Raw genomic sequence first — 14,472 nt, 5'->3', positions numbered from 1 at the left:
ACTGGCCTTCTTGGCCACCTGCGCACACTGCTGACATATTAAGTCAACTATCAACCAATACCCCCAGGTCCCTTTCCAACTTTTAGCTATCTAACCACACTTCCCCAAGTCTGTAGCTTACCATGGGGTTCTTATGACCCAGGTGCAAGACCTTGCATTTGGCCTTGTTAAACCTCATACAATTAACCTTGACCCATTGGTCTAACCTGTCTAGGTCCCGCTGTAAGGCTTCCCTACCCTCCAGCAGATTGACACAGCCACCTAGGTGTCATCTGCAAATTTACTGAGGGTACACTCAATCTCCTCATCCAAATTATTAATGAATATATTAAAGAGATCAGGCTCCAGCACTGAACCCTGGGGGACACCACTCATGACCGGTCACCAGCCAGGTTTAGTTCTCTTTCAGCCCGACCATCCAGCCAATTTTTTATCAAATGCAGAATATATTTATCCAAGACAAGTGCCATAAGTTTCTGAAGAAGAATGCTGTGAGAGACAGTGTCAAAAGCTTAGTAAAAGTCCACAGACAATGTCCACATCTCTTCCCTCATCCACTAGGAGAGTCATCTTGTTGTAGAAGGAGATCAGGTTAGTCAGACAGGACCTACCTTTCATGAACCCATGCTGACTGGGACTAGTCACCTGGTTGTCTTGTATGTATCGTGTGATGGTACTCAAGATGACCTGCTCCATAACCCTTCCTGGCACCGAGGTCAAACTGAAAGGTCTGTAGTTCCCTGGATCATCCTTTCAGCCCCTCTTGTAGATGGGCGTTACATTTACCAGTTTCCAATCTACTGTGACCTCCCCAGTTCGCCAGGACTGTTGATAAATAATGGAGAGTGGCTTGGTGAGCACTTCTGCCAGCTCCTTTAGTACCCTCGGGTGGATCCCATCTGGTCCCATAGACTTGTGCACATCTATGCAGCACAACAGGGCACTGATCATTTCCTCCCAGACTATGGGGGCTTCATTCTGCTCCCTACCTTGGTCTTCCAATTCAGGGAGCTATACCCTCAGGGAGCAATTGGCATTCACGAAGACTGAGGCAAAATGAGCACTCGGCAGTTCGGCCTTTTCCTTGTCCTCGGTCACAAGTTTCCCTCCCAGGGCAAGTAGAGGGGGGAGATTCTCCCTAGCTCTTCTTTTACTATTTACGTATTTATAGAAACTCTTTCTATTATCTTTAATGATATTGGCCAGATTAAATTCAAGCTGAGCTTTGGCCTCTCTAATTTTCTTCCTACATATGTTCACAGCAACTTTGTAATCTTCCCGAGTTGTCTGCCCTTCCTTCCACAGCCAATAGACTTTCCTTTTTTTTCCTGAGTTCTGCCCAAAGCTCCTTGTTCGGCCAGGCTGGTCTTGTACCACGCCAGTTTGTTTTAAGATGCACAGGTACAGTTTGTTCCTGTGCCTTAAGGATTTCCCTCTTGAGGACTGTTCAGCCTTCCTGGACTCCTTTGTCCTTGAGGACTATATCCCAGGAGATACCATGGAGCAATCTCCTAAACTTATCAAAGTCTGCCCTCTGGAAGCCCAGGGAGGAAGTTCTATTGACCTCACTCCTTACTTCCCCAAGAATTGAAAACTCAACCATCTCATGGTCACTTTGTTCAAGACGACCACCAGCCTTTACATCTCCCACTAGTCTCTCTGTTCACAAACAGTAGATATAGCAGTGAGCTTTCCCTAGTTGGCTCAGTCACCAGCTGTGTTAGGAAGTTATCTTCCACACAATCCAAGAATCTCCAGGACTGCTTCCTCTCTACTATATTATATTTCCAGCAAACATCTGATAAGTTGAAGTCTCCCACAAGAACAAGGGGAAGCAAATCTGAAAGCTTACCCAGCTGCTTGTAGAACACTTCATCAACCTCCTCACTCTGGTTGGATGGTTTATAACAGCCCCCTACTATGGTATCTGCCTTGTTACCGTTCCCTCTAATTCTTACCCATAAGCATTCAGTCCTGTCATCACCATCATTAAAATGCTCAAGATAGTCAAGACCTTCCCTAACATAGAGGGACACACCCCCTCCTGTGATATATGATTGTAATACATATTAATGAATTTGTATTCCTAACCAGTAAATTCAGAATTAAACTAAGAAGAAAGTGAATATGAGGCTAGACAAAGCAATTGAGACCTATAATTTTCCACAAAAACAGTGTAAGCAACACAAAGCCTTAACGAGACTAACTTCTGTCTCGGCAATAATTGAAGCGTGGGTCTTGTTCTTAAAACAAGGCACTGCCAAGGCTAACTAGGCACCAAAAGAATGCGAACATCTGCACAGAGACAACATAAAAATGCCACAACCAGCAGATAAGGGAAAAATTATGGCTGGAGTCTAATTTTGCTCTGTAACAAGATAATGAAATCGGCGAAAACAAGAAAAGTAAAGAGTTCAAGTTTGAGGAAGACTTCTTACTTCATCCAAAGACCCCCTGACGACCCCCCCGATATCTCCCCAAGAGAGGACTCCGCCTAGACTCTGCCCAGACTCCCCAATATATATATATATATATCCCATTTTGTGTGGTTATCTTATGTTGTGTGGCTCTTTTTGCAGTCTGTGTTTTTTTAGCAGGCCGATTTCATCTCCGAGATTTCCATTAAGGAGCAATTGAGAACTGCACCCTGCCTGGCAACAGTTCTTCCTGCTGCATATCTTTCCTGGCTCAAAAGACAGTAAATTTTTAACATGTGTCTGTGGGGGGTGGTAAACTATCTGTTGTACCACACATTTGCCACATTGCATTTACCTCACCATATCATATCAAGGACCAAAAGATTCACCCCTGAAGAAGTGTCAAAATTCGAGAAGATAGGGGCCAAAATTGGAACAGAGTAAATGGATGCTGCCTGATGGATGAAAGATGTTACCAAAAGCGCACACCAGGCAAATTTTGGCAAAGATGTTTAACTTGTCAAAAGATTACTAGGAAAATATTTTAAAAAGTAGCCATGGGAGGAAGAAAAATTGCCCACAGGCCTTTTGAGAAAATACAAATTGAATTACCTAAAGTAGGAAGAATCAGATATTTATTGGTAATAGTGGGTCATTTAACACACTGGGTAGAAGCTTACCCAGTAGTGAGAGCTACGGCACAGACGGTGGTAAAGGCTTTTTTAGATCAGGCAATACCTAGATATGGAGTAATTTATGGTATCGACTCTGACCAAGGCACACATTTTACTTCAAAAATAATTAAATTACTATGCAAATCTTTGGGTAACCACTGAGATTATCATACTCTTTGGCACCTGCAAAGCTCGGGCAGGGTGGAAAGAATGAATCAAACTATTAAACAACAATTAGCAAAATTAATGGTTGAAACTCAAATGCCTTGGATAAGATGTCTACCATTGGCACTTTTAAATATAAGAACAAAACCACAAAGTGAAACTGGGTTATCACCATATGAAATGTTATATGGGATGTCTTATTGTTGGGGAATGCAAATAAAACATGACATAACAGAGAATACAAGTATCAGAAAATATACAGAAATTTTGGGAAAACAGTTGAGTTAAGGAAAATGGGATTGTTGGTGCAAACAACCCCCCCAGGGATTTGCAACACATCAAAAGAAGAAAGCTTATCCCCTCTCTGGGAAGGACTTTTTCTTGTCTTATTAACTACAGATACTGCTGTCCCTACTGCTGAGAAAGGGTGGACACATGCCTCTGGAGTTAAAGGACCAGTAAAGGAGTGGAAGATCACCTCCCAGCCTGGGGAACCGAAAATCACACTGAAAAGAACACAAGCGGATAAGTAATTGGGGAATTTCATATAGTAACTCCAGAAATTTAGAAACCTGATAAAATTTTATTTAAAAAGAAAAAAAAAAAAGTAAATATTCTAAAAGAACAGGGAAGGGAAGAAGGGAGTGGAGACACATATGACAAATGCCATAAGGTGGAGTTAGGAGAAAACTAAATTATCTTAAGTTCTTTAATTTGGCCCATCATAGGAAAAGGGGCAAGACCGGATGGGACATAGAAGCTGCAGTTGAAGAAGGTCTGCCAAGGGCTGCAACCCCTCTGGGCTGTGACCACTGAGCAATATGATCCCTACCGGACCCTTTTTGATTTTGATGGGGATACTAGCATCCACCTTGGTCAAAAATTGCAGTCAATGTGTAGCCACTACCCGTAAAGGAATTGAAAAAGAAGAAGTGCAGAAAGACTGTACTGCTCATGCTTGTAACCCTCTAAATCTAACCATTCTAAACCCTCAACACTGGAAACATTTGGAGGTGAAATTTGGGATAAAAATATATGGGTCTGGTTATGATCCAGGAGCTGTGATTCATGTAACATTTACCAAGCGAATTAGGGAATCCATACAGCACAGGTTGCTTTTTAACTCATTTTATCATGAATTGGAAACTGGGGTGAAATATGAAATTCCCACAATTACAAAAAACCTTTTTGTAAACTTGGCTGAAAACATTGCTAAATCTTTGAATGTCACTAGTTGTTATGTTTGTGGATAACAAATCAAGGAGACCGAGGGCCCTGGGAAGCAAGAGAGAGAAACATAACTGATTCAAAGACATGGGAACAGATTGAAAAAGGTAACAAGAAACACCAGTGGGTATTACAAACCTCTACAATTGGAAGAAGTTGCTGGCAAAATTTAGGGGATGGCATACCAGTGGGCAACCTTGAGTGTGAAAGACGTTACCTCTGGAATGAAACGAGAAAAATGTGGGATAAATGGGGAACGCCTCTTGAAATGGCACGAGCATTTACAAATTGGACTGATGGAATCAGTATATCAAAGGGGTGGCCCACTCCTTAGGGCCAGTATTGGATTTGTGGACAATTCGCTTATGCATTCTTACCAAAAAATTGGCCAGGATCTTGTGTTTTAGGAACAATCAGACCCAGCTTTTTTCTGTTACCTATAAGTAAGGGAGAACGACTTGGAGTGCAAGTATGTGCAGAGGCCGAAGAACTAAGGAGGTGACGAATCAAGAATGAATTACAGATAGGTAACTGGGATAATGATGAATGGCCTTCTGAAAGAATAATTGCATATTATGATCCAGCTACATGGGCTGAGGATGGTATGTATGGATACTGAACTCCAATTTATATGCTCAATAGAATCATTAGATTACACGCTGTGTTAGAAATTGTTGTAAATAAAACAGGGGATGCTTTAGAGCTAGTTGAGAAACAAAATACACAAACAAGAACCTTTCTATATCAGAACTGTTTAGCTTTAGATTATTTGTTAGCACAAGAAGGAGGGGTGTGTGTGGGAATTCAAGGTAACTAATTGCTGCTTGGAAATAGATGATGAAGGAAAAGCTGTACAGGAACTGGTACAGGAAATGAAGAAACTTGCACACGTTCCAGTTCAGACCAGGATAGAAATAAATTTTGAAGGAATTTGGAAAAAATTCCTGGGAGGTGATTGGATGGTAAAAATTGAGATTGTGGTGTTAGGGATTTTTGGGATTGTTAATTATACCATGTTTAATACCTTGGATGACACAATTTGCCCGATCAGAAGTCCAAAATGTAAAAAAATGAAACCCTTAAATTGTTAGTGGTAAATACAGGTGAGGAATATCAAGAAGAGGAAGAAGAAGAAGATGATATCAATTTGTGTTCCTGTAAATGGTGTTTACATGGTAAAAATGATACATTTAAATGTGAATCTTGTAAGTATGGGTGCAACTTGTGTCATACTTATGTATCCTCAAGTTCTGAGGAATAGAGTTATTAAAAGGAATACCAATTCAGAATGGTTCTAAAAAAGAAAACAGGGGATTGTGATATATGATGTTAATGAATTTGTATTCCTAACCACTAAATTCAGAATTAAACTAAGAAGAAAGTGAATATGGGGCTAGGCAAAGCAATTGAGACATGCACTTTTCTAGAAAACCGGTGTAAGCAACACAAGGCCTTAACGAGACTAACTTCTGTCTCGGCGATAATTGAAGCGTGGGTCTTGTTCTTAAAACAAGGCACTGCCAAGGCTAACTAGGCACCAAAAGAATGCGAACATCTGCACAGAGACAACATAAAAATGCCACAACCAGCAGATAAGGGAAAAATTATGGCTAGGGTTTAATTTTGCTCTGTAACAAGATAATGAAGTTGGCGAAAACAAGAAAGGTAAAGGGTTCAAGTTTGAGGAAGACTTCTTACTTCATCCAAAGACCCCCTGTCCTGGTTTGGGCCAGGATAAACGTGATTTTCTGTCTTGTACTTTTGCTTTTAGCTAAGCCTCTTGTAAGTAGTTGCACTTGCTGAAATTAACAGTGCCGCAGCAAGGACGGGGACAACAGTTTGATGCAAACTAAATCTGTTTATTCGTATCCTTACATGCAGTTATATACTTTTTTCTTATCTTACTATTTTACAATGGTGATTTACCCAAGGAAAGAAATCGCACCTTATCTATATCACTAATCCCTTCAAGACAATCTCACAATCAGGGGGCTGCTTATTCAGGAAGTTCCATGCTTATCTAGCATAGCTCGGGACTATGTTTGTCCCACGGTTTGTATGACAAACAGCTTGTCTCCATCGGTTGTTTTGCACTGTCTGTGCATACCACCTTTGTACCTACATCTCCCCCCTTCTGTTGCACAAAAAAAACCTTAGAAACAGTTCTATTAAGCATTCCCTGGATACATTGAAAAAGACAAGGCAATAACAAAAGCAAAATCACAATAACAATCCCAGCATAACAGAGTTTTAACTAAAGATAAAAGCCATCCTTTAAGTCCCATATCATGAAGCCAGGTTGTGAAAGCATCGCCAAGAGGGTTTATTTGTTGCTGAATCTTCTGTGTGTGTTGCTTCAACTGCGTGATGCTGGCGTGGATGCTCTCACTATGATCAGAAAGATTCATACAGCACATGCCTTCAAACTCCTGACAGCCATGACCCTGGGCTAGCAATAAAAAATCTATAGCAGCGCGATTTTGTAATAAAGCGTGTCGCAAACTATTTTGATCCATTAAAAGGTTATCTAAAATCTCAGTAGTAATATTTGCTTGCTTTTCAGCCCAACATGCTAATCTAGCTAGGTTAGTAAGCGCATTTCCTGCGGCAGCACCAGGAATAAAAAGAGCTAAAGCAGTTCTAGCAGCTACACTTAAAAGCCTAACATTATCATCACACTGCGGTGTGAGGCCAATACTTCTTGCATTACGAGCACGATATATAGGGTTTACAAGCTGCCTTAATTCAGCATAGAGAGGAGCAAAAAGGGTTAACGAGCCTAAATAGCAAGGTCCACCTACAACATTACGGGGGATGCCTTGCCAGGCCCTATCACCGCAGATCAGAAATACCCCGGGGGGTAAAGGCTTAGCAGTTTCATTAACCCAAATAAGTTTAATGTTAGCTTTGGGGTTATGTGTTGTCCCTATTACCGGCATTTGCTCCGACCCATTGTACCCACAATATCCTGATCCCAGTCTATAATCTCCAGATGTAGGACTGATGTCTGGCCAGGTATCAGGGTATGCCCTAGCAGCATACTTAGGACCAAAAGCTATGCAAGTAGGTGTCCAGTTTCCTGATACGTTGCCGACTGCCTGGGACCCCAATAGATTTAATTCCTGTGGATCCCAGGGGAGGGATTTTTTCAGCCCCAAAATCAGTTCTGCTGAACAATTTCCAAGTGAAGGGCTTGCTTTGCAGGATCCAATTGAAAAGTCAGCAAACAGAGAAACATTAAAACCTGGGATACCTATAAGGCAGGTACGGAAAGGGTCTGTAGCGGAAGCCATTGCAATGCAAAAATCAGTGGTGCCAGTTGCATTTGCCCATGTTACCCACATGTTTCGCCTTGGAGAGATTTCTAATACAGCATAACAACATACAAACAATTGCAACATACAAAGCCATTTGTATAGCATTTTGCGTGTGCTGAGAGATCTGTGCTACTTCTGTTCCTTCGGTTGTCCTTCTCGATATGGGCGGATGTTCCTTGCCGGATACCACTTAGGTCCTGCTTCTGTGGAGATACAAGCGTAGCCCCTGCCCCACGTGATTAAAGGAAATGGGCCTTCAACTTTCCCGGACTCCAAATCCCGTACTAACACAGGGGGTCTTTCCTGAAATTTAAAAAGATGGTTACTTGCAAAATGCTTTGTAATTGGTGGGGCATTGTCTGAAAAGCAATTCAAGAAATTAAAAGTATATATAGCTTTTTGCAATCTTTCTTCTGGTGTATTTATCAGTCCACCAGTTCCTCCTTTTTGTTTTAGTAACAGTGCCTTAAGGGACTGATGGGAGCATTCAATAATTGATTGACCTGTCGGAGAATGGGGGATACCTGTCACATGTTTAATTCCCCATTCTGCAAAAAAGGTCTTCAAAAGCTGAGAAGAATAGGCAGGGCCATTGTCTGTTTTAACTGTTTGAGGAACTCCTAGAGAGGCAAATGCTTTTAAAAAGTGTTTTTTGGCGTCTCTGGCCTTCTCTCCTGTATGGCATGATGCATAAATAGCTCCGGAGAAGGTATCAATGGAAGAGTGTATGTACTTAAGACGACCAAATTCGGAAAAATGAGTAATATCAGTTTGCCAGAGTTCAAGGCTTTGAAGTCCTCTAGGGTTAACTCCTCCTGCTAAAGGCTGAAAAGTAAATTGTTGACAATCAGGGCAAGCAGATAAGATATCAGCTGCCTGTTGTGAAGTCAGACCAAATTGCCTGCGGAGCCCTTTAGCATTTGTATGAAAAAATCTGTGACTTAGGCGAGCCTGTTCAAAGTGATTGGGAAGAGGAGACACTGACATTGTTAACAGGTCAGCCGCTCTGTTTCCTTCGGCTACAAAGCCTGGGAGGCACTTGTGAGACCTGATATGCATAATAAAGAAGGCGTGTTGCCGTTTGTTGATAAGATCAATCAGTGCTCTGAGCAGATTATACAGTTGCAAGTTGGAAATGTCTCTTAGGACTGAAGATTCTGCTCGAAGCACGATACCTGCTACATAAGCTGAGTCTGTAATAATATTTAAAGGTTGGTTATTGAAAAGAAAAAAGGCTCTAGTCACAGCTGCTAATTCAACAAGCTGAGGAGAACCTGGGTGAAAGGTGATATCAGATTGCCAATCCTTGGTTTCAGGGTCTCTCCATACAATTGCAGCTTTATGAGAGATACCTGAACCGTCTGTAAACACAGTAATTGCTTGTAAAGGAATTTCACTTCTCTTTGGAACTTCTGCAAGGGAAAAGGACAATCAAAAGAGTTTATGTGGAGGAAAATGATTTGAAAATTGTCCCGTGAAGTCCTGTACGGCAATCTGAAAAGGAAGTGAATTCTGTAGAAGAAAAGAAAGATACAATTCAGTAACAGGCATATAAATTGTAGAGAAAGATCTGCCAGAAAGAGTTAACAGTCGCTCTCTGGCTTTCATAATGATTTGAGAAAACATCTCTGGTCGCTGTAAAATAGTTTTAGAGGATTGATTCGGCAGGAAAATCCACTCTAAAATCAACAATGGATCTGTAAGCGTGGTGTCCCATTGAAAAATCATGCCACAATATTTTACACCATCCTCTAAAATTATTAATTGAAAGAATAAATCAGGGTCCCACCGAGAGGCTTGCCTCTGTTCGATGGCCCTGCAAACTCTCTGTAATGCTAGTTCCGCAGAGGGTGTGAGGTGTTTGGGAGCCATTAAATCCGCGTCTCCTTTAAGAAGATCGAATAGAGGAGCCAATTCAGAATTTGAAATACCCAGAAGGGGTTGCAACCAATTAATAGATCCCAAAAGTTTTTGAGCATCATGCAGTGTGGCTGAGTATTAATAGATAGCTTTTGCGGAATTATGGAATGATTGGTAATTTTCCACCCGAGATAATTCCAGGGGGTTTGGTTTTGAATTTTTTCTGGTGAGACTTTCAAGCCTGCCTGATCGATGGCAGTTAACACAGATTCTATTGCTTTTTGTAAATCACCCTCAGTGGCAGCAGCAATTAACAGGTCATCCATATAATGATACAATATTACAGTTGGAAATTCAAGACGTACTGGGGCCAATATTTTGGCCACATACCACTGGCAGATTGTGGGGCTATTTTTCATGCCCTGAGGTAAAACCGTCCAATGGTAGCGTTTAAGAGGTGCTCCCATATTAAGGCTAGGCACAGAAAAGGCAAACTTAGGTGCATCATCAGGATGTAAAGGAATATCAAAAAAGCAATCTTTTAAATCAATAACAATCAAATTCCATTCCCGCGGGATCATTGTTGGTGAAGGGAGACCTGGTTGTAACGCTCCCATTGGCTCCATAACAGCATTAATTTTTCGTAAATCTTGCAATAATCTCCAACCACCTGATTTTTTCTTAATTACAAAAACAGGAGTATTCCACGGACTGAAAGTTGGAACTACATGTCCCTTTTTTAATTGAATTTGTACCAATTGTTCTAGGGCGGTGAGTTTTTCTTCTGATAAGGGCCACTGATTCACCCACACTGGCTCCTGTGTTTTCCAGGTTAATTGTGGAATTTCACGCCCTTCATCAGTGACCCTCGTTAAAAAACCGTTTCTAAATGCAATCCCCATTGTGACAGAACATCCCTTCCCCACAGATTCAATGGTACTGGCAATACAAAGGGTCAAGTACTAGCTACCCTGTTCTCAGGACCAATGATTTGAATAACATCTTCACTCTGGTAACTGTTACCGATTCCCCCTATTCCTGCTAATGGCTGTGCGGTGCGAGTTAGATTCCACTGGCGCGGCCACTTAGCTTGGGAGATGACGGTAACATCGGCGCCTGTGTCAATAAGACCTGTTAACATAACTTGTTGACATCCATTTTAAAAGTTTACATTGTTTCAATGGTCTGTCCTTTGAGATCGCATGTGTCCAGTATATTTGCGGGCAGCCTGTAGATCCGAAGGCGCCCTGCCGCGTGACATCTGAGGGGAAAAAATCAATATTTAAAGGTAACAACACCAATTGTGCTATTTTACTTTTAGCGGGTATCGTGCAGAGTGGTGTAGGCGTCCAAGCCATTATTTTTATTTCTAATGCATCATTGTCGATGACTCTGGTAAAACAAAAAGACCACTAAAAGTACTTGATGACCGACCCACAATAAGACCCATAGTCCCGGACGGAAGAGGCCCTTGAAACAAAGTTTCGATCATATGTACCGAGGGGTCGGCAAGAATCACTGTGAACCGGGTCGATAAATCCAGTCCGGCGCTCCGTGCTGTGGCTCTTGTAAGAGCGAGGTCACTTGCTGTGGCGCATTGAGAACTGGATATTGCTGCATCGGGTATGTTTGAAATGACTGCTGAGCCGATGGGGTTTGATACGACAGAGGAACTTGTGTCTGCACACGGTGTCGTGCCGCGCTGCGATAATAGTTTCCCTGCGGCTCTTTCGTGCCGTCGCTGTGCAGGGCGTGGGGGCACTGATAGCTATAGCCATGTCAATTTCTCCCGCATCTAAAGCCTGCTTTTTAATAGCAGCCCATACCGCGTATGGATCGTAATCATCGGGAATTAGATCTGGTTCTGGATCGAAAGGATCAGGCTCGAACGGATCGTCGCTCGGCGAATCCGGTCTGGTTACCTTGGCTACAGTTCTGGCAGGGGGAGCGTCTTCCCGCGCTCTTCCCTCTGGTAGCGGGGGGGCGCTGGGAACGGCAGAAGCGGCAGAAGAAGTGTCTGCTCGTTCCGATTCCCGCGCTTTAATCCCTTCAAATACTGTCCGCCAGGGAAATAGGAGTTTAAGTGCTTCATGATCCCCTCGCGTACTCAGGTCCCATAAACGGACTCCCGCTTTATCCCACAGTTCAGATTCAAAGATAGTAACAGCAGAAGTACCTGGGAATTTATCGCGGACCCATTTTAAAATGAGCTTAAGTGCATGATCCGAGATTTCTTTCTGCTGCTTAAGCAACAGTTCTCTCATAAGTCTATAAACGTCCTGTTCTTCATGGGAACTTTGATTATTATAGAATCATAGAATCATAGAATCCTAGGGGTTAGAAGGGACCTCGAAAGATCATCTAGTCCAACCCCCCCTGCCAGAGCAGGGCCACCTAGAGTACATCCTGCAGGAACGTGTCCAAGCGGGTTTTGAATGTCTCCAGTGAAGGAGACTCCACGACCCCCCTGGGCAGCCTGTTCCAGGGCTCTGTCACCCTTACAGTAAAAAATTTTTTTCGAATATTCAACTTGAACCTCCTGTGCTCCAATTTACACCCATTACCCCTTGTCCTATCACTGGTCATCACTGAGAAAAGCCTAACTCCATCTCCCTGACACTCACTCCTTACATATTTGAAAACATTGATGAGGTCACCCCTCAGTCTCCTTTTCTCCAAACTAAAGAGACCCAGCTCCCTCAGCCTTTCCTCATAAGGGAGATGTTCCACTCCCTTAATCATCTTAGTAGCTCTGCGCTGGACTCTTTCAAGCCCTTCCCTGTCCTTCTTGAACTGAGAGGCCCAGAACTGGACACAATACTCCAGGTGCGGCCTCACCAATGCAGAATAGAGGGGGAGGAGAACCTCTCTTGACCTACTAACCACACCCTTTCTAATGCACCCCAGGATGCCATTGGCCTTCTTGGCCACAAGGGCACATTGCTGGCTCATGATCATCCTCTTGTCTACCAGGACCCCCAGGTCTCTTTCACCTACACTGCTCTCCAGCAGGTCAGCCCCTAACCTATACTGGGACATTGTGTTGTTCTTCCCCAAATGCAAAACTCTACACTTCCCCTTGTTGAACTTCATCATGTTTCTCTCTGCCCAACTCTCCAGCCTAAGTCTCTCTGAATGGCAGCACGGCCTTCCGGTGTGTCAGCCACTCCTCCCAGCTTAGTGTCATCAGCAAACTTGCTGAGGGTACACTCTATACCCTCATCCAAGTCGTTGATGAAGATATTGAACAACACCGGTCCCAGTACCGACCCCTGAGGGACTCCACTAGTCACACACCTCCAACCAGATTCTGCCCCATTGACTACAACTCTCTGACTCCTTCCTTTCAACCAGTTCCTGATCCACCTCACTACCTGATCACCAAACCCATACTTGGTCAACTTATCTACAAGGATGCTGTGAGAGACGGTGTCAAATGCTTTACTGAAATCAAGATAAACCACATCTACCGCTCTTCCATCATCTATCCACCTAGTAATTTCCTCATAGAAGGCTATGAGGTTAGTCAAACATGATTTACCCTTGATAAAACCATGCTGACTGCTCTTGATGACCCCCATGTCCTTGATATGCCTGGAGATAGTGACAAGAACAAGTTGTTCCATCACCTTTCCAGGGATGGAGGTGAGGCTGACCGGTCTATAGTTACCCGGGTCTTCCTTCTTGCCCTTCTTGTAGACTGGAGTGACATTTGCTAGTCTCCAGTCCTCAGGCACCTCTCCTGTTACCCATGACTTACTGAAGATGATGGAGAGTGGCCTAGCAATGACCTCCGCCAGCTCCCTCAGCACCCTTGGATGCATTCCATCTGGACCCATCGACTTATGGATGTCCAGATTACTCAGCTGATCCCTAACCCAATCCTCATCTACTACGTCAAATTCCTTATCTATCTTGACTACTTCTGGGGCTAAATGAATCTGGGGCTCATGTGGAAACCCTGCAGGAGTAAAGACAGAGGCAAAGAAGGTGTTCAGCACCTCTGCCTTCTTTATATCCTCTGTCACCAGGGCTCCCATCTCATCCCTTAGTGGGCCAATATTGCCTCTAGCGTTAGTTTTACTAGCTATGTATTTGAAAAAGCCCTTTCTATTATCCTTAACCTGACTTGCAAGGTTAAGTTCCAAGGAGGCCTTAGCTTTCCTAATTGCCTCCCTACATCCTCTGACAACAGTCCTATATTCCTCCCAAGTGACCAGCCCCCCCTTCCATGATCTGTAGATTTTCCTTTTCCACTTAAGTTTTCCCAGCAGTTCCTTTTTTAACCATGCTGGCCTCCTAGCTCCCTTACTAGATTTCCTAACCATAGGGATGCTCTGATCCTGTGCTTGCAAATAGTGGTCCTTGAATATTGACCAGCTATCTTGAGCCCCTTTATCTTCTAACACCCTGTCCCATGGGATTTCTCTTAACAGTTGATTGAGGAGGCCAAAGTTTGCCCTGTGGAAGTCCAGGGTTTTGGTCCTACTGGGTATTCTGTTCCTTCCACACAGGATCCTGAACTCTACCATCTCATGATCACTGCAGCCAAGGCTGCCATTGACCACCACTGCTTCGACAAGGCCCTCCTTGTTGGTTAGTATAAGATCCAGCAGTGCTCCTCTTCTAGTCGGCTTGTCCACCATCTGCATTAAGAAGTTATCATCAATGCACTGGAGGAACCTCCTAGACTGTGAAAGGCTGGCTGTGTGAGTCAACCAGCAGATATCAGGGTAGTTAAAATCCCCCATGAGGACTAGGGACTGAAGTTGTGAGGCTGCTTTCAGCTGCCTGTAGAAGGCCTCATCAACC

The 14,472-nt window shown here is 43.3% G+C and overlaps 1 protein-coding gene across 1 annotated transcript in view; it reads left to right on the top strand.

The window, feature by feature from the left end:
- The window catches only part of LOC115600136 (E3 ubiquitin-protein ligase UHRF2-like), a 91,130-nt gene extending 80,054 nt beyond the window's left edge, over window positions 1-11,076 (top strand). Inside the window, 2 exon segments of the mRNA XM_030468364.1 lie at window positions 10,492-10,596; window positions 10,858-11,076. Of these exon segments, the coding sequence (XP_030324224.1) occupies window positions 10,492-10,596; window positions 10,858-11,076 (324 nt within the window).
- The last annotated feature ends 3,396 nt before the right edge of the window (window positions 11,077-14,472 follow it).

The sequence above is a fragment of the Calypte anna genome, chromosome W, assembly GCF_003957555.1.
Source record: "Calypte anna isolate BGI_N300 chromosome W, bCalAnn1_v1.p, whole genome shotgun sequence".
Lineage (NCBI taxonomy): Eukaryota > Metazoa > Chordata > Aves > Apodiformes > Trochilidae > Calypte > Calypte anna.
Note: the sequence above shows the minus strand (reverse complement) of the source record. Positions and strands in the feature narration are given on the sequence as shown.